At 42.7% G+C, this 20,859-nt stretch overlaps 1 protein-coding gene across 9 annotated transcripts in view; it reads left to right on the plus strand.

Moving 5' to 3' along the window:
- The window catches only part of Tnrc6c (trinucleotide repeat containing adaptor 6C), a 118,936-nt gene that overhangs the window by 68,507 nt on the left and 29,570 nt on the right, over window positions 1-20,859 (plus strand). For 8 of the 9 annotated variants that reach the window (XM_071603894.1, XM_071603899.1, XM_071603895.1 and 5 more), the window contains exons 5-6: window positions 5,056-7,653; window positions 18,317-18,532. In XM_071603894.1, the coding sequence (XP_071459995.1) occupies window positions 5,056-7,653; window positions 18,317-18,532 (2,814 nt within the window). The remainder of the gene's footprint in view (window positions 1-5,055; window positions 7,654-18,316; window positions 18,533-20,859) is intronic. The other variant, XM_071603902.1, reaches the window with a different exon arrangement.

The following is a 20,859-nucleotide window of genomic DNA, read 5'->3' on the forward strand; positions in this document are numbered from 1 at the left end:
TGAGCCTAGACACTGAGCCCAACACTTAGCTTGTTCATAACAGACCAGGAAATGTGTCATTTAACAGAAGTTGGCAAGCTGTGGGCCCATGAGCCAGTTCTGATTCACCACCTGTCTTTGAAAATAAAGTTTCATTGGACACACACCCACAATGGTTTATTTATGCATTATCTGTAGTGGCGTTTATACCACCACAGCAAAACAGAGACCAGTGGCCCAGGAATCATAAAATATTTACCCTCTAACCCTGTGCAGCAATTGTTGCCAACCTGATCTAAAAGGGGTTAACAGGAAAGGAAGGCTAAAATAATATGGCAGAGGGTCCTAATTGGAGAAAGAAAGTCTCTCAAAGTGGATGTGCACTGAGTTGAGATAGGAAAGCAGAGTAGATCTTGAGTCCAGGCAGGGGCAGCTCTCCAATGGCCCTGTCTTAGGAGGGCAGGGTACAAACAATGCCTTGAGGAACTGGCTGAGCTAGAGCCCAGAGCAAAGGAAGGAATGACACAATGTGAGACCTCAAAAGAGAGGCGGACTTTGAAGTGCTTGGGTGAGCACTCAAGACCCATGTCTTTGGAGAAGAATCTTGGTGCAGCACTGAAGACAGCGGTTGGGATCAGGAATGGAATGAGACTGGGCAAGCTGGTATAATCTTCCAGGAATGCCGTCATGCCACCTGGACAAGAGGGTGTTTTGAGGGGGGGTTGGGTTTTGTTTTTAGTGAAAGGATTTTGGAGATGCCCATGTGTGAACTCAACAGGTATGGCTTCCTCCTGCTCTTATTGGGTGTTGGCTGTTGGGGATGCCTGCACACCTGCCCTGTGTAGAAGAGACTTTGCTTCCTGTCAGTTCCTCCCCACTGGTGTGCACCTCAGCCTGGGAAGGATTACACAAGTGTGCTGCCTTTGTGGTGGGCCCTTCCAGAGCAGTACATGCGAACAGTCTATTTCCTGGTTCTTGACTCTGTTCATTTTAAACAGAATAAACAAATTTGATTATAAAAATATCTTTGCTTTACACATGAGATGTTCAATACCATTAATCTTTAGGGAAATAAAAATCAAAACCACAGTGACATACCACTTCACCCACTAGGATGACTGTTATTTAAAAAAAAAAAAAAATTTTTTTAAATAACAGGTATTGTCAAGGATGTGGAGAAATTAGAGCATGTTGCTAGTGGGAGTATGGGGTGGTGCGGTTGGTGTGGAGGACAGTCTGATGCCCAGAAGAATGAAAACAGAGACTGCAGCAGATCCTTGTGCACTAGTGCTCAGAGCCCCTGTTCTCAAAAGGCCAAAAGGGAGAAGCAGCAAAATGTGGCCTGTCTACCCGATGGAGAATTGATCAACCACCAATGCAAATGGTGAGCGAATTCATTCCCCAGCATGGGTGGGCCTTCAAAGCATTCCACTCAAGTGAAGCAAGCCAGACACAAAGACAGATGCTGTGTGGTTCCACTTTCAGGAGGTGCTTGGCATGATCAAACCCACAGAGGACAGAATAGGGGAGTTACCAGGGGCTGGAGGAGTGGGTGCAGAAGAATCAGTGGGTACAGTTTCAGTATGGGACAATGGGGAATTTCTAGAGATGGGTGATGATGCTGGTGATACTGGATACTATTGAATTCTGTTCTCAAAAAAGGGTTAAAATGGTAAATTTTGTGTTAATGTGTATTTTATCACATTAAAAACATCTTTGATTTCATATCATAATTGAGATTGACCACACCAAATATGCAGCTTGAATTTGTGTATATGTGATTCTTATGTTAATGTGTATTGTACCAGAATACAATTTCTAGTAAGCTCTAGAAATTGCAAGTTTTAGAGCCAAGAATCTCAGGGATTAATATAGCTCAACATTATCTTTTTAGACTTGAGAAGTGACTTACTTAGCAAGAACTCGCATTTGGTCTCAAACGTTTATGCCTTTGTTCATCCAGGAGACATTGGTTACCTAATATGTGACAAGCATTGTGGATATAGAACTAAGAAGGTACCATCTATACCCTTGAGGAACTTGCCCTGAGAAATTAGATTTTTGATCCAGTGATCAGATTGATTTTTAGTCACTGTTTCTCTAAAATGCCTGTTCCTGGATTTTCTTCATTATTTGTAAGGTTTATGGCCTTTTTCTTAATGATTTATAAAAGTTCTTTACTCTGAAAATTGTCCTTTATCTGTTACTACCTGCCTGTAGCTTATGTTTTGTTTTTCAGTATATGATGTCATTTGTTGTATAGATGTTTCGATGTTAATGTAGCCAAATTTATCAATGTTTTATGGCTATGCATTTCATGTCTTCTGTAAGAAGATACAATGTCAGAGGTCCCAGAAATAAGTTTCCTGTATTTCCTTATTAAGCTTTAAAGGGTTTTGCAGGTTTTTGTTTTTGGTTTTGGGTACCAGGAATTGAGACAGTCTTTCAAAGTTGCTTTGAGACAGGTCTCACAAAGTTGCCAAGGCTGATTTTAAACTCCTGATTCTCCTGACTCAGCCTCCCAAGACTCTGAGATGGCCGGCGTGCACCACGGTACCACCCCTAAATAGGTCTTACTTATGTAGAGTGTGTTTTTGTGTATGGTATTAAATAAGGGAATTTCCTTTTTTTCTTTGCATGTGGGCAGGCAGTTGTCTAGCAGCATTCAGTAGTAGCTGGTCCTCCCCTCTCTGCTAGCCTGGTGCTGTCTTCTTCAGCCTGTCACTCATCCCATGTATGACCACTCTAAATGTGGACTGAGTGAGCCTCAGGCATCACTTCACACAGATCCTCGCAGCAGACCATTAAGGCAAGGCCCATGTTCCACAGTGCAACAGTTATGGCACAGAAATGGTGGTACTGTGTATTCCAGCTGGCTAATCCAGGTTGCTGACCCCCTGCTGTTCTAGTTTAGAGGCAAGTGGCCTGCCTCAAGGCAGAGCCTGTCCTCAAGGGAAACAGGACATGATGAAATGAACTCCAGCAGAATTTGCTGACTACAAGCCATGATCGCAGTCTGGAAGCTTGGGCTTGCTTTCTGTGTTAGTGATGAGTGGCTCATTGATCCCTTTCAGTTAGTTACTGCATAAGCTAGTTTTTCAGAATACATGCAAAACCAAGAGGGGAAATTATCATAAACCAGAGTTAAGAGAGTTGGCCCTTAACATTTAACAAGAGAAAGCCTGGTTGTTTTATAGGAATTTAGGTACTTAAAATTTTTTGTTACCTGTTTTCATTTTCACCTGGAATTGCCTACCTACTTTGGAATGACCTGGAGCATAATTCTAAATTCATCATATTACTTTTAATCAGGCAACAAAGCTCTCTTTTTTAAGGTTGATATCAACTTTAGAATAATCTTTTGCAAGTATGATCATTTTTACATACTTTCTTATTTTTCCTTTAGTTTCATCAAACTATTTCTCCCTTTTTTGTGGTGCTAGGAATTGAACCCATTTTTTTTTTTTTATTTTGAGACAGGGTCTTGCTAAGTTGCTTAGGCTGGCCTGGAACTTGAGATCTCCTCCCTCAGCCTCCCGAGTTGCTAGGGTGACCAGTGTGGCCACTCCCAGCTAATTTCATCAAGCTTTTTAAAGGGGAACTTCCTTGGGAAGACCATGCTTTAACTCTCCACAGATAATATCTTTTTTTAATATTTATTTTTTAGTTGTAGTTGGACATAATACCTTTACTTTATTTCTTTATTTATTTATTTTTATGTGGTGCTGAGGATCGAACCCAGGGTCCTGCATGTGTGAGGCAAGCGCCCTACCGCTGAGCCACAATACCAGCCCTCCACAGATAAGATCTAATTGAAATAAATTTGAAGAGAACATAATTATAGGAATCTAAAAGAGAAGGAAAAATTTCACAGTGTATTTAAAGAAACTCCACTAAGGATATCTAACGTGTTTGTTGTACATTTTGTTTTAATGATTTTCAAACATTACTTTTATTTTTTAGAAATACATACTTGAATAGCCTACTAGAAAATTTATTGAAATGTAAGTTTGATTACAACATTGGAAATAATTAGAAAATCACAGGAGATAAAATGCAGTTATGAAATGACAGATACTTTTAGAGGATCACAAGAGTGAAATGATATATAAGTACTGTAGGAAGATAGCATATTAAATTATCCTGAGGATCTCAAAAGAACAGAGTAATAAAATAAGAAAGTAAAATATAAGTACAGAAGTTCATTTATGAATACACAACCAGTGAAACTCCACATCATGTACAACCACAAGAATGGGATGCTAATTAGAATAAGTTATACTCCACGTATGTATACTACATCAAAATTCACTCTACTGTCACGTATATCTAAAAAGAACAAATAAAAACATTTTTCAAAAGAAAACAAGTTCAGAAGGAATCCCTAGAAATCCAAAAAGATACCAATTGTAGAGTCAAGAATTTTTTAAATTAATGCACAAGAAACAGTGATAAAGCAAATTACGGATTAGACCAGATAAAGTAGTAAATACAGTTAAACATTCCTAACACTTAGTATCTTGGATAACGGAAGGTAACTTTCTCTAATATGTCTTCTCTCTCCTTGCCTTCCCCTCTCCCCAAACTATTGGCTATTATGTGACTCTGCAAAGCATTTACAGTTCTTCCACTGAAAGAGCTTCATGTGGCTTCTAGGGATACCATAACTAACTAGAAGTCGGGAAGAGGAGCACCACAAGATGTACTCAATGGCCCATGTGAACACAGCGTCCTCGCCAGTGCTCCACAGAGTCCACCTGTTCATAGGAGTTGCATGGTCAAAATTTCCAGAGCTGCCACTTTCAAGTGAAGCCATTCCCATACACTGTGCCTCTGCGCAAGGGGGTGAAATTATGATGTGGTGGTGAGAAATAATGTAATTTTAGAAACATTATCTCTCTTTATACTGGGAGCCATTAAGAAGATACACAGCTTTTTTTTTTTTTTAATGTCACTTTTAGCATTTGTCATTCAGAATTGAAAACTTGAAAGAACTTCCCCAAAGACTGTTTGACAGTTGATTCATTAACAAATGGGAGGAAAATCTAATTTTGAATTTTCTTTCATCTTTTTTAGATCTCGGTCACAGTGGACTGACAGATCATTATGAAAATTCCCACTGGGGACAGCAGCCCTCTTACAGAAGCGATGCCAACTGCAGCTGGGAAAAAGTGATAATAGATAGGACTGACCAGGAGGCGTGGCCTTCCATCACAGGAACAGAGACTGAATCTGCCTCAGAATGTCCTACAGACACTGACTCTGCCTCCAACTGTGGCTCAGAAAACAGTAGCATGGCTACAGGGAGTGCCCAGGGCAGCTTCACAGGACATACCAAGAAGACAAATGGCAATAACGGCACCAACAGCGCACTGGTCCAAAGCCCTTCTCATCAGAGTGCCCTTGGGGCAGCAGGAGCTAACGGGAGTGGAGGCACAGGCAGAGCGTGGGGCGTAGCCACGGGCTCCAGCTCTGGCCTGGCTCACTGCTCTGTCAGTGGTGGGGATGGGAAAATGGACACCATGATTGGCGATGGGAGAAGTCAGAATTGCTGGGGTGCTTCCAACTCCAGTGCCGGCATTAACCTTAACCTTAGTCCTAATGCCAACCCAGCTGCCTGGCCTGTACTGGGGCATGAAGGAACTGTGGCCACAGGCAACCCTTCCAGTATTTGCAGTCCAGTCAGTGCCATAGGTCAGAATATGGGCAGCCAGAATGGGAATCCAACAGGCACTCTAGGTGCGTGGGGAAACTTGCTGCCACAAGAGAGCACAGAACCACAAACGTCCACGTCTCAGAATGTGTCTTTCAGCCTACAACCTCAGAACCTTAACACTGATGGACCAAATAACACTAACCCCATGAGCTCCTCACCAAACCCTGTTAATGCAATGCAGACAAATGGACTGCCCAACTGGGGCGTGGCTGTGGGCATGGGGGCCATCCTCCCTCCCCATCTGCAAGGCCTTCCTGGTGCTAATGGATCATCGGCTTCTCAAGGCAGTGGGGGTGGGGGCGAAGGGATAAGCAACTCTGTGTGGGGACTGACCCCCAGTAACCCTGCCACAGCAAATAGCAGTTCTGGGTTCAGTCAGGGGAATGCAGACACTGTGAACTCAGCATTAAGTGCTAAACAAAATGGATCCAGCAGTGCTGTGCAAAAGGAAGAACGGGGAGGGAGCGCCTGGGACTCGGGACCTCCTGCAGGTCCAGGGGTACTTGCCTGGGGGAGGGGCAGTGGCAGCAGTGGCATTGGTAACATCCATTCAGGAGCGTGGGGCCACCCCAGCCGAGGCTCCTCTAATGGTATGAATGGGGAGTGGGGAAAGCTCCCAAACCAGCATTCCAGTAGTGACATCAGTGGGAAAGGACCAGGAGGCTGGGATGGCCCCAGCTCTGCCAGCCAGACTCCTGCCTTGCAGCCTAGCAGTGAACATGTGAACTCTTGGGCCAAAGCTGCATCTTCTGGAACTACAGCCAGCGAAGGGAGTAGTGATGGGTCTGGCAATCACAATGAAGGAGGCCCTGGGAGGGAAGGAGCAGGAGAGGGCCGGAGGCGGGATAAAGGGGTGATAGACCAGGGACATATCCAGTTGCCAAGGAATGATCTCGACCCAAGGGTTCTGTCCAACACTGGTTGGGGACAGACTCCTGTAAAGCAAAACACTGCCTGGGAATTTGAAGAATCCCCTAGGTCAGAAAGAAAAAATGACAATGGGACAGAGGCCTGGGGTTGTGCAGCTACTCAGTCTTCAAACTCAGGGGGGAAGAACGATGGGTCCATCATGAACAGTACAAATACCTCTTCAGTATCGGGGTGGGCCAGCTCACCGCCTGCTGCTGTGCCAGCAAACACAGGCTGGGGAGACAGCAACAACAAAGCACCAAGTGGCCCTGGGGTCTGGGGGGACTCGATAAGCTCTACTGCTGTTAATAATGCTGCTGCTGCCAAGAGCAGCCATGCTTGGAGTGGGACCGTGAATCAGGAGGACAAGTCACCCACCTGGGGTGAGCCTCAAAAACCCAAATCCCAAAACTGGGGAGATGGACAAAGATCAAATCCATCCTGGAGTGCAGGAGGGGGAGACTGGGCAGATTCATCATCTGTCCTTGGACACCTGGGGGATGGGAAGAAAAATGGCTCTGGATGGGATGCTGAGAGTAATAGATCAGGGTCTGGTTGGAATGATGCCACAAGATCTGGGACCAGTGGCTGGGGCAGCAGCACAAATACAAAGGTGAATCCAGGTACCAACTGGGGGGAGTCCCTAAAACCTGGTCCCCAACAGAACTGGGCAAACAAGTCCCAAGACAACAATGTGAGTAACTGGGGAGGAGCTGCTTCTGTTAAACAGACAGGGACAGGCTGGATTGGAGGCCCAGTGCCAGTCAAGCAGAAGGACAGCAGTGAGGCAACTGGCTGGGAAGAACCCTCTCCACCGTCCATCCGACGAAAGATGGAAATTGATGACGGTACCTCAGCTTGGGGGGACCCAAGCAACTACAACAATAAAACTGTAAACATGTGGGATAGAAACAACCCAGTTATCCAGAGCAGTACCACCACCACCACCACCACCCCCTCCTCCACAAGCAACCCTGCACACCGGGGCGGGACACCACCCCCGCACCAGGCCAGCACACAGCTGAATCGGTCACCATTGCTTGGGCCAGGTATGGAAGGTGCTGTAAGCTGCATTATAAGTACAAAAGTAGTTTATTCTCATTACTTATGTATAGTGGTCATATAGCAGGTGACAGTGAAATCACTTTGTGCCCTGGCCTTGTAGCATCATACCTGAATATCATCCAAAGAGAATACATAAGGCAGGATCCCCTTGTGCTTTCTATGCACAGAAGGTATAGAGCTGTTCCCTTTCTTGTTCAGATTACCAGAGGGCACTTATGTGAAGTTATATTCAGGTGGTGACTCTTTTGATTTGTCTGGGTTCCTCATAAGTTATATAACTGTTGGATAGACTGTATCTTGTTACAGGAACGATTTTGAATTCTTTTTTCATTTTAGCCTCATACGTGTATGTTCAGTGCTACTTCCTATCTTCCTAAACCTCATTTTAGAGGTTTCCCAATGTTTTATGTCATGTTCATGCTTTGAGAATCAGAAATGTTCTGGTCTTTATCAGTCACTAAGTTTGCATAGGCACACTCTCAGAAGATGTTATTTGGCCTTTGCCCAGTTTTTTAAGCCTTTTTAAATAATCCGTCTTATCATAATCACAAAGGCTTCTTCTAACATGTGCTGTGCAGATAGTTCAGGTCAACCCCCATGCCACACACCCAAACCCCCCTCAATGTCAGCAGCAAGCCATGATCATAAGATGGGAGAGGAAAGAAGACCCATGTCCTCTTCAGAAAGGGTTGGGGCCCATTGTATTAGTTTGTGTTAATTTAGAAATAATAGTCTTCAACTCTCTCAGATAAGCCAGTGGTTCTTAGCCCTGGCTTTCCTTAGAGTTAGTTATCTGGGAACTTGGTGAGGTGGAGGGGATGACAGTCCCAGAGAGTGCAATTCAATCTGTCTGGAATGAAGCCCAATTCACTGGTAGTGTTAAAGCTCCACGGTTGTTTCTGATATGTGGTTCGTACTGAAAACAATTTTTGTAAAATGTAATGGACAGTTGTATCAGTCATGTTTTTATTTCAGTTGAAGATCCTAAAATCAAACTAAGACTTGTATTTTGAGTTCCTTCATGGTGCAAGTGGAAGAAAAAATGAAGAGATAATTCAGCCTTCCCCCAGAGATAATTACAATATTGTTGAATTACAGTAGAAAAGAGAAACAGGAGTATGGCTTTGAGATGAAGAAGGTTGTAATCTCAGCTAACTATGCACTGGTTAAAGTGTACTTAGAGGAACAACATCAGTTCTGGACACAAGGGACTCAGGGAAGCTTCCTGTAAGGGGTGCAAATAAAATTCAGTTGGACTTCGTAACTGCACAACTTGCAATAGTCCCAAATTTCTAATTGGAATATTGGCCTATGTACAAAGTATCACTGTCCATTAGGCATGGAATCTGCCTAAGCAGTGAAGGAGATTGCTCACCAAATTTCAGAACTTCTTAGAGATGGGAGGCACTAGAAAGCACATAATCCTGCTCCTGGCCTGGTTGCATTCTGAAGTCTCTTTTGCCAACTTAGTAAAGAATCAGGCACCTCCGCCAAGGCTCCACCCACCATGCCCAGTATGCTTGTTTCTTGCCTCTGTTGTGCTCTTCCTTAGACTGCTCCTGAGTCAGCTTCTCTCTTGGTTTAGTAATTATGCTTATAGTTTTGTCTCCTGAAACAATACCAGAGTTAATTTCTCTTCTGTACTACAAAATTTGTAGCAATTGACTGATTACCACATTTCACTGACCTGTAACCAGGAGATGTTTCTACTCCTTAAAGCTTTCCTTAAACTCACAGTTTTCAGTCCTTCTCATGGTCATCTGGGAAGCTGTTTCCCTGAGTCCCTTGTGTCCAGAACTGATGTTGTTGCTCTAAGTACACTTTAACCAGTGCATAGTTAGCCAAGATTATAACCTTCTTCATCCCAAAACCATACTCCTATAAATGCATTCTAAATTTCTGTTAGCTTTTTGAACCATATCACATGCAGTTTTCCTCAAATTGAATTTATTTATTTTTATTTTTTATTTATTTATTTTTGCATTACAATTCTTAATACACCATTATACCATAATTTATCATATCTCTGATTATCTATAAGGTATGTTGACACCAAATTCACATCTTCATACATGTATCAAATTGAATTTAAAAACACATCTTTCCTCCTAAGGCTGTGATTAAGCCAACTCTCCCTTTCTCCCTCAGAACAGCTCTGCTGCATGGTTGCTCAGCCCAAGTGAAGAGCTCCATCCCTGGCCAGCTGTCAGGATCAGGGCTTCCAGTGTCTTGAGAGCATTTTGAACCCTGATTCTGTATGCCTACAGCACCATAGATGTTCCTTCTAGCTTTATGTTGTCCCTAAATTTTATAAACATGCCATGAAGACAAGACTAAAGATAGTCTCTGGCTAATCAGTCATCTTATAGATGGCACCTGTCATCCAGAATCCCACCTGTGAGAGTGCAGTGTTGTTTTTCACTCTTGGCATTAGTGATTCCAGAAGGCCCATGGGGGCAGCAGAGTAGTACTGAGTGCCAGTTGACTGTCATGGGCAGACACGTTGGTTTAAAAAAACCATCCTGACTAGCAGACACTGCTGGACAGACCTGAGTGGAGAATCTGGTTCCATGGCTGCCTCACTCCATTATCCCAGAAATCAACTGTAGCTGGCTCCTTGCATCCCTCTGAACCCCATGTAGCTCCCATGAGGTGGCACAGGGAACAAATGGAATAAACAAATAGGAGTTCAAAGTAGTTGGAGGTTGTGATGGGGGAAGGCTTTGAGAAAGCAACAACTGGAGTGGGGCTCAGGGGTGGGTCGGTCTGGACTATGTCTGTTTGAGCCTGTTCAAGAGGTCTGGGAAAACAAGGAACAGTTGTAAGCAGATCTTGAACCACAAGACTTACTTTTTGTGGAATCAGCCATTCTGTCTGTAAAATGAATGTAAAAAGAAGCCATGCTGGAGAAAAGGTGACAGTGGTGGTGAAGATGGGTAGAGGGGGCTTAAAATGAGTGACTGTTTGGATGTGGAAGCCAAGAAGGAAGATGGACTCGGGGCTTTGGCGAGGGACAGATGATTTGTCATCTGCTGGAGTATATGTGAGCACAGCAGAAGGCACAGAAATCAGACATGTCCAGTGCCCAAATTGGACATAAAAGACTAGGTCTTAGTGCAGAGCTGGCTGAAGGTGCAGCTATGGGAGAGTGACCATGAGCACAGGGGTTAGGTCAAGAGGAAAAGTACATAGGATTGTAGAGTTTTGAGCACAGTTGGAGATGAATTTAAAAAAAAACGAGAAGAGAATGAGGATATGTGGGAAGGGAGGAGAGCCCTTCATCCAAAGGTGAGGTGCTCCTGTCTGTCTGGTAGAGGAGAAAAGGGTAGCTACACAGGCAGGCCAGTGTTCAGTGGCTGACAGCTCAAGGACACCAGCACCAGCCCAGAGTGGAGAGGAAGAGGGAGAAGTGGAAGTGTGAAGGAGAGGAAGCAGCATCGGCCTGTGCCAAGAACAGACCCCAAAGGGCTGGGCAGTATCAGGCCCCAGAGACCACAGGGCACAGTGCTGCCTTGGAGCACAGCAAGGAGTGAAGCAGCCAAGACCCTGGCCTGTGGGACTTGCAGCAGGGGGACCATGCATGAACAGTGATGATGCTGGAGAGAGCCCCGGGTGGGTGGGGTGCGTGGAGGGGTTTGTACAAGGCAGCAGGGCATTAGCAGCTGTTTGGGTTTCATGGTAAGCGTTCAGCAGCTGGGCTGAAATGAGAACTGTCCTCTTTGCATCAGCTCAAATGCCTCTCTATAGAACCTCCCCCGTTCACCTGCTGCATGTGGTCCTTCAGGCTCCTCTCACTTCCTTGGCAATTCACCTTTACCTCCCTAATGCTACCTGCCTTATCAGGGATCCTGTGTGGATCCACCTGCAGTTCAGTGTCACTACATGAGCCTTCCAAATCACAGGCCCCACCTGGTCCCACAACCATGTTCTTTTGACCACATTTTCTCTGTGTATCAGTGTTTATTTGTTTGGGGCACTGGGGATTGAACCCAGGGCTACTTTATAACTGAGTCACATCCCCAGCTTTTTTATGTTTTATTTTGAGACAGGGTCTCTCTCAGTTGCTTAGGTCCTCCATAAGTTGCAGAGGCTGGCCTTTAAATTGTTACCCTCCTGCTTCAGCCTCTTGAGTTGCTGGGATTATAGGTGTGCACCACCATGCCTGGCTGAATGAGCATTTTTAATGAAAATTTTCATATAAAAAAATTGCAGACTTCTGACTACTTTTGAAAACCTGTAGATCCTGACATGTTGGATTCTTAGTAGCAATCAACTAGTGTGTGTGCTCCTTTTGCCCCTATCCCTGCCGGGCCCTGAGGGTCCCAGACCTAGGGCTTTCAAGCAGTAGCCTTTGGTTATCAATACCAGGACAGTTTACATTAACAGGCTGCTTCTTTGGGGCATTTGAATTTGTGATCACTATTTTCTACTAATGTATAACTCTTATTTTTAAGCACTTAAATTTTAAGAAGTACTTGAAAGTGAGAGAAATCAAGAAAAAAAAATATTGCCAAAAAAAAAAAAAAATCTGAAAATGAAGACGTGGTATAGTATAGTGAGAGAAGCCAGTAATACCAAATTTAATACAGCTTGAAAGTCCGCTAAGAAAAATCAGCCTTTTAAAATGCTATCACCATCCCTTGCCACCACCATGGCCTGTCCCACAGCTGCACTCTCAGGTGGTCTGGTACCTTGTGACCTTGTACCAGGAACGTCTTCATGTGCCATCTCGTTTTACAGCCAAGACCTAGGGGCTCACAGCTTACAGCAGCACCTGTGTGCCTGGTGGTAAAGTCCCATGTGTAATCTGCATATCGGCCTGCAGACTGCTCTGAAACATCACACCATGACACCCTGCAGAGCTGGGAACCACATAGCACATGATGGCAATTGTTCCCTTCCATATATCATTTTAGAAAACACTTTTAACTGGTTTTTAATAGACAAGGAACGTGAACTTTACCCTGATAAAGGTATTCTTTTTTAGTTAGAAGGACCAAGATCATTCTTTAATATGAAAAAAACTTACATTTGTTAACAGATTACACAATGTAGTTTCACAATGTAAGGAGAAAACTCCCATGACTCACTTTATCCCAGCACAGTAGCTGTGTCTGTGTTCCTTCTCTCCTGCCCGCTCCTGAGCCCCGTTCATGAAGCAGTATTGTATAAGCAACTGTGAATTTAAAATGTTTTACCATATAACAGAGACAAAGAATTGACAGATTTTTTTTTTTTTTTTTTTTTTTGGTAAGACCTTGTACAAAAACTGTCAAGTTCGGTGTATTACACAAACACAGAGAAGAGAGTTACTTAGAAATTTTTCTTACTTATAAGATTAATCTCTTTTTCTACCACAAGTGCAAAGTGGCAGCACTAATGTATCATTGCTCCACATTACCTGGGATATTCAGGTATTCAAGCCTCAGACCTGAGCCAATCCATTTTTTTCAGTGAGAGCCACATTTGCCACTCTGGGGGGTTTCAAGTGCTCAAAGCCTGTCACTCTGCAATATTCTTCTGCCTATCTGTTCTTTGAGCCTGTTCAAGTAACAGGCACAGTTTCACACCAGTTCCTGTCCAGTGACGACACCGTGCACATGTGCCCACCAGGTGCCTGTTAGCCACAGACTGGAGCTGTACCTATCCATAGATCCACTGGGATCCCCCTTCCTAACAAAGCCTCCCACTTGTCTGCCTAATGAAGTTTCTGCTGTTTATAAATTTGGTGTTTTATAAGTATTCTGCAATTTTGCTGTTGTCCTGTGCTAATTTCATGTAATTGCCTTTTTTAAAATATTTCTTAGTTATACATGGACGCGATATCTTTATTTTGTTTTTTTACTTTTATTTGGTGCTAAGGATCGAACCCAGTACCTCACACATGGGAGGCAAATGCTCTAGCATTGAACTACACCCCAGCTGCCTGTAATTGCCTTTTATATTTCTGGGTTTAAGTTACTTTTTAAATGTCGATCATTATCACTTATGGGTATTGCACCCTCATCTTACAAAATATGGTTTCTCAATAACATTTTGCATATCCATTTTTATAGGAGCAAATGATATGTCAATCATCTTTTTCTTTTGCTTGTATTGATATTAATTAGTTATCTACGAACCTGAGAAAAACTGATATCATGTTAAGAAATGCAGTATACCTTGGATAACTGGATTGCTGAGACCTGGCTCAACCCTATTCTGGAGGTAGTACAATAGTAACAATCTACAGAAATTTTCCTGTGCCTGTCTTTTTATTGGAGACTATAAGCCACCTAAGGAGGGCTCGCAAGGCCCACTGATGCAGAACACCAAGTTATATCCCCTGGCCCATGAGGCACTCCTCCTGGGTGACATCACCCCAATGGCTTAGTCTGACCTGAGCAAAACAGGACCTGAAGTTGTTACGCATCATAGAAGCAGGCCATTTCAGTCACTGGTGGGGAAGTGACAAGAGCAAGAAAATACAAACACAGCATTTTACTTATGTTTCTGAGGGAATTAAAAAAAGATCCCAAAGCTACTTAGCAGTGTGATTACCCAGTACATTTAGAAATAAATATTCTGGGACACTTAAAAATCAACTTGCAGACATACAGAACAGTAACTGTGCTGTAACTGTTTAGCACAATTACCTCACAGGTAACTCTGAATCTAATGGGGTTACAAGTAGAACCCTCAGAGATGATTTCTTTCATCCCTGAACTCTTATCAGGCTTCCCCAAAAATGCACAGATAATTTGAAAGGGATTGGTGTGGAGAAGAGAAAACACTATAGTCTCCCCAAGGTTAAATGTGGAATCCAGTGTAAATGCCACCCAAGTTAAGCCAGCAGCAGCAGCCCAGTGGGGTCATATGTCAGTCAGAAAACCAAAGGGAAAGTATTGTGAATGTTGGTCTTATTTTGAGAGAGGGTCTCGATAAGTTGCTGCAAGACTGGCCTCAAATTTGTAATCCTCCTTCCTCAGCCTCCCACACTGCTGGGATTACAGGTATGTGCCACAATACCCAGCGTAACACAGATGTTTTAAAATTATATTACAAAATATTAGGCCAAGCATGGTGGCACACACCCATAATCCCAGTGGCTGGGTAGGCTGACGCAGGAGGATCGTCAGTTCAAAGCCAGCCTCAGCAATGGCAAGGCGCTAAGCAATTCAGTGAGACCCTGTCACTAGATAAAATACAAAATAGGAGTGGGGATATGGCTCAGTGGTCAAGTGCCCCTGAGTTCAGTCCCTGGTACCAAAAAAATAGAGGCATGACTTCAATTTGATAAACTAAAACCTGGGGAAATTGAATTTAGGGGCGCTTCTCCCTAGTTATGTGTCTCACCAGTAACAGATGCTAGAGAACAACTCCCTTGCTTAAGAGCTCCTGTCCTAGAAAGTTTGGTTATTGTTCTTTGATGTAAAAATGGTACCAAAAACTAGTGTCACCTAAACCAATCAGCAGTATATTCTTATAGCTCAACTGTTTTCACACCACAAATCCAGGAACAGTTTCTAGTGACCTTAGCAGGCAGAAGTAATTCCATTTTAAGCAACATGCAGTGATTTGCGTGATCTATGCTTTTTGTGGATGTGGGTTGTTTGGGGTGAGGGGATTGCACTGGGTTGTTTTTTGGTTTCCTGTGCTTTGGGGGGCTTGGTAAGTGGGTAGTCCTGCTACAGAGGTAGGAGGGATGCGTATCAATGTATGCAGTGCATGGACCCCTTACACAAATGCTCTAGCTGTATGTACCTTCAATTCAAAATAGATGACTAAGACAGTTGAAAACAATGCAGCCTCCCAAGTGCTAACAAGAAAGGATAATTTAAAACCTGTACTGGTGTGCTAAAATCAAGACTTAGACAGTCTCTGTTCCTAATGCCTATGCGACATGGTGCCCCAGAGGGACTGGCTTTTCAGCAGGACCCCTGTCACTCTAATAGTGTCCCCTCTAATGGGCTCTCAAAGAGTATCTATTGATATGAAACAGAAACGTCGAATGCCTACAGGACAAAGCATTTGGAAAAGGAGGATGCTTTGCACCTGACTGGCCTTTGTGTAAAAGGAGCTCCCAGCTGAGAGCAGCAATGCCATCTTGGTTTCAGATAGGAAATGTGCCTCCGTCAGTTGCCATCCAGTGCTGCAGCACATTTACATGAAGTTCACAGAGGAAGAGGCTTTGTTAATGCTTCAGTCAGTACCTAAAAATGCCAGGTGCATCACAAGCGTTCAGTAAATGCTAGTCAGTTAAATTTTTAGTCCTTTATTTTTCTTTCACTTAATTATGACTGGCCGCTTTTTAACTAAACCTCTTCTCAAGAAGGATTCCCTGTCACATACATAAGTTGGGTCCATGGAATAATCTAGAACTGATTTCTGCTTTCGTAGAAGAGAGAGTGCAGGCCATGGACAGGACTGTCGTGTTCACAGTGGGATTCTGAAGGAGGGAAAGAGCAGCTCTTGCCCTGTGCCTTTTCTGAGTTCATGTCTGCCCCAGCTTCCTGGTGCTGACTGCTGGGGCACTTCATTCCCTCCAATCTGATGAAAGGCAAAAATCTCTGTTTGGGGCCAGTAGTAGTATGCTTGCCTGATGTGCAGGAGGCCCTCTGTTCCATCCCTAGTACTGCAAAAAAGTGGGGGAAATATTCAAATATGAAATGAAAGCTACATATCCTTGTGGTGCTTTGGTACTTTACTATTCCCAACTATCTGTTTGATCAAAGAAACTGAAATCAGAAGCAGTGATCCCAGAGGTCACAGTACAGAAATATTTTGCAAAAAATGGTAGTTATTTGAAGGATTTTTTTTTTTTCTGTTTTTCGGGCTGGGGATGTAAGCCAGGAACTGTGTGCCAAGCACATGTTTTCATGCTCTACCACTGAGCCACATCCCAGCCCAAGAGGATCACTTTTAAAATTTTAACAACTATATCTTAAATGTAAGTAAAAATTTGTTCTGCCTCATCAACCCAAGTTTAAAATACTCCCTGTACATTATTAACAAAAGGGATAGCAAATTTACTCTAGCAGTAAACACTGAACAATGGAGATTATGTGTATTTTAATATTACAATATAAATATATTAATATATTAATATTTATATTAAATAATATAAATTATTGTTTATAATTGTTTTTTGTCTACTGAAAATACTTGGTTTGCGCCAAAATTGTCTGTTACATCTCACTGCATAGCACTTCCTAGAACCTTGGATGGTGATGTTGTGCTCACCCTGAAGTGCATGTAGGTTTGCATTGTGTGTGTATTAAGATAGAAAAAAATGTATTCTTGATTTTTGAGTACACAAGTGCTTTTATATTTATGTCTAACATTTGGCTACATGAAGCTTATAAATCATTTACCTTCTACTTAAAAATACTCTGTAGACTTTGCTGCTGCTTTTAACAGAAATTAAAAACATTCCATAAAAACCAGTTGGCTATAATTACCATAGTCCCAATATTTATTAAGGTTTTTATTTTTTATTTTTTTTAGTTATAGGTAGACATAATACCTTTATTTGTTTGTTTATTTATTTATTTATTTTTATGTGGTGCTAAGGATCGAACCCAGTGCCTCACATGTGGTAGGCAAGCTCTTTACCACTGAGCCACGACTCCAGCGCAATATTTATTAGTTTTTACTTGTTTAAGTTATTTGACCAGATGATGGTGCACTCCTGTAATCCCAGTGGCTCAGGAGGCTGAGGCTAGAGGATCTCAAGTTCAAAGCCAGCCTCAGCAATTTAGCGAGGCCCTAAGCAACTCAGGGAGACCCTGTCTCTAAATAAAATATTAAAAAGGGCTGGAGACGTGGCTCTGTGGTTAAGCACCCCTGGGTTCATTCCCTGGTACAAAAAGGGGGAAAAAAATCTTATTTGTAATGTTGGCCTTTTAAAGAGTTGGAAATATAAGATTGACAAATTCTAGGTGAATTTTCCATTTAGTTACAGTGAATCAGTATATTTATAGCTGATTGGTCTTTAGCAATGCCCACATTTTTTAGTTTCCCAGAGCATCCATAATTTTTATCAGTTACATTAATTTTCTTGATTTAATTCTGTTCCTGCAATTTGTAAAACTTTTCCCCAATATGCATTATTTTCTGTATAATTATAGGCAACATTACTGTTAGCAGTTGCCGGTAATCAGGAATGGCTTCCATGTTATTGGTAACAATTTGCATAATCTATTGCTCATCCTAGAGCTTGTAATTTAAAATGATTTGTAGATTGCATGTCCTTTTGTTATCAGTATTATTGCATGTTATCAGAATAATGAATATCAAGGGAACTGATTCCTTTTGCCTTTAGTAAGAAAATTAATAAATTTTATCATTGAGATAGTAATACTCCCATTGAGACCAAATCATTTAAAATTTGCTTTAACTGTTTTTATTTTATACCCTAAGCTTTCTCTTGCATGCAAAGTCTGGTGTTGTTTTCTAGTCTTCAATTACTATTTGGAATCTGATCATCTCTCTTGCTGAGATAACCTACTCTGTGAAAATTACAACTGGTAGGAGCTGTCAGCAGTGTGACATGAACTGTGGCAGGTGCAGAATCATGAGCATTGAGTTGATTTTGGAAATTGGATGGCAGTTTTACTTTTTCTTTCTGTTTCACTCCTATTATGTCCTCTCTGGCACCCTTTTCAGTTTCCTCAGGCTGGGGAGAAATGCCCAGTGCTCACGCAAAGGCTGAAAACTCATGGGGGGAGCCATCCCCCCCTTCCACCCTGGTGGACAACGGCACAGCCGCATGGGGGAAGCCACCCAGCAGTGGCAGCGGGTGGGGAGATCACCCTGCTGAGTCAACGGGGACATTCGGAAGAGCCAGTGCTCCCACTGCCACCCCAGCCCTGTGCAAGCCAGGTGAGCCAAGCACTCTGCATGCCCTGATCTAGGGATGTAGAAATGGTTCAAAGCATTCTATGTAGACAGATGCTTTTCACTGGATTTGAAAACACTTTCCTTTTTTAAGCTGTCACACTTGTTCATTTATTTTTTGGTGCTTGGGATTGAATCTCAAGCCTTGCACATGCTGCACACACACACTACCACTTAGCCCCAGACCAAACTGAATTTTAAAAATTAAAGTATTAGGAGACAGTATACCTCAATCTATTTATACTTTAAGACTAACTTTAACCAAGACTATAAAGAAATATTTACCACATCTAACACATGAACATAAATGAATTTTTAACAGAAGTCCCAACCTCTCCTCCTTTTAAAAATAAATATAGGGGCTGCAGTTATGGCTGAATGTCAGAGCACTTGCCTAGCATGCGTGAGGCACTGGGTTCAATCCTCAGCACCACATAAGAAAATAAATAAAAGCATTCTGTCCATCTACAGCTATAAAAAATTTTTTTTAAAAATAAAGTAAATACAAAAAAAATTAAAGCAATCAAACATACTAAACATATACTGCATGTTGAGCACCCTCAATCTGAAAATTCAAAGTGTTCTAAAACTTGGAAATCCTTGAGCCTCAATGTGGCCACATGGTAAAAATAATTCCACCCTGACCTCATATGCTAGGTTCCACAGGTGCATAGAAAATAAATAATACAGAGTCACCTGCAGGCCACATGCACAGGTGGATGGGAACACTGAGTTACTAGAGTCACCTGCAGGTTGTATGAATAAGGTGTATATGAAACAAATGAATTTTGAGTTTAGACATGAGTCCTGTCCCCATGTCTCATTTATGTACATGTAAATAATTCAAATCCAAAAATGATCTGAAATACTTCTGTTCCCCAGCGTTTCAGTGAGGGTTCCAACTGCAGTTCTCACTCTTCCTTTGCAGTATTTGTGCCTGCTGATTAAACTTATTCATCAAAGAAGACAAATAGAGCAGACGGTTTTTTTTTTCTTGAGATGAGTCTTAAAAACACATATTCATAGTGGTCTGAAACTTCTTGCCTTATTTTCATCTTATAAACAAAATTTCACTTTGGGTCTTTCTGTTCATACTTAAAACAACCTGAAAAAATATGGGACTGGGGTATGGCTCAGAGGTAGAGCGCTTGCCCGGCATGGGTGAGGCCCGGGGTTTCCTAAGTATAAGATGGCTGATTTAAGTCTGATGTGAAAATTAATTGTTCAGGCCAGCACAATGGTGCTTGGGAGGCTAAAGCAAGAAGATCTCAAGTTTGAGGCCAGCCTCAACTTGAATTGTGTCTCAAAATGAAAAAGGGCAGGAGACATAGCTCAGTAGTGCAGCACCCCTGCTTCCGTCCTCAATACCAGGGGGGAAATTGTTTACATGGCTGCAGAAAGCATCTTATTTTCTTTGTATGTCGTTAGATGTCCTAGATCTTAAAATATAACTCCATTTGATTTTGTGTTTTGTTGACAGTGGATGGTATGTTCCAGATATCCACCAGTTATTCTAGAAGTATTTAGTCCATTTCTGTTGCTTTTGGTTACAAAGCTAAAGGATAAGGGAACTTCTGGGTGTTTAAATTCACATGCCATTTTGAAGCAGTGTATTTTGTTTTTAGAACTTGTCCATGAGGTCAAGTTATGTGCCTGTCTACCTCGTAGATGTCAAATTTTCATCATCTTAAAGACCTTGGGTATCCACAGTCACCTAGTTTGGCCTTTTTTAGTTCTTCCAAGAACTAGAAAATGGGGATGCTTTGACACCAAAAATCACTTTCTATTTTTAAAAAGAGGAAAAAGTAACATCCTGAAATATTGAGCTTCTTCCCCAGCGCTAGGCTTCTGTGCTGGAGCTGTGGGCATCTCCTGGGGAGCTTGTCAGAAATACAGATAGATACCCTAGGCCAGCAGCCTCCCATGTGATCCCCACTGACTGCCACTGTGGTGAGGATTGAGAAGCACTGGCCGCGTGGCATATTGCCCACTGGCTTAGATCAAGTGACAGCAGAGCCATGTGGGGGCAAAGACACTTTCAGGAGGCCTCATTCAGAGCAGCCTTTTCAGAGTACAGACATTGCCACCCACTCCTTAGGGCTGCAGGGTTCCTTTCACACTGTTTCACAGTGGTAGTGTAGTTGGTTAAGGAAGTTTGGAACAGCATGGATTGCAGATACCTGGAGTGCAGAGGAGGAAACACAAGTGTATCTGCATCATCCATGATGGGAGGAGAAAGCCCCTTCTTAGGTACCAGGGAAAGGAAATGTGAGAAGGTGGATCATACTGTACCCACTTTTCTCCGCCTCCCC

This window comes from Marmota flaviventris, chromosome 17 (assembly GCF_047511675.1).
Source record: "Marmota flaviventris isolate mMarFla1 chromosome 17, mMarFla1.hap1, whole genome shotgun sequence".
Classification (NCBI taxonomy): Eukaryota; Metazoa; Chordata; class Mammalia; order Rodentia; family Sciuridae; genus Marmota; species Marmota flaviventris.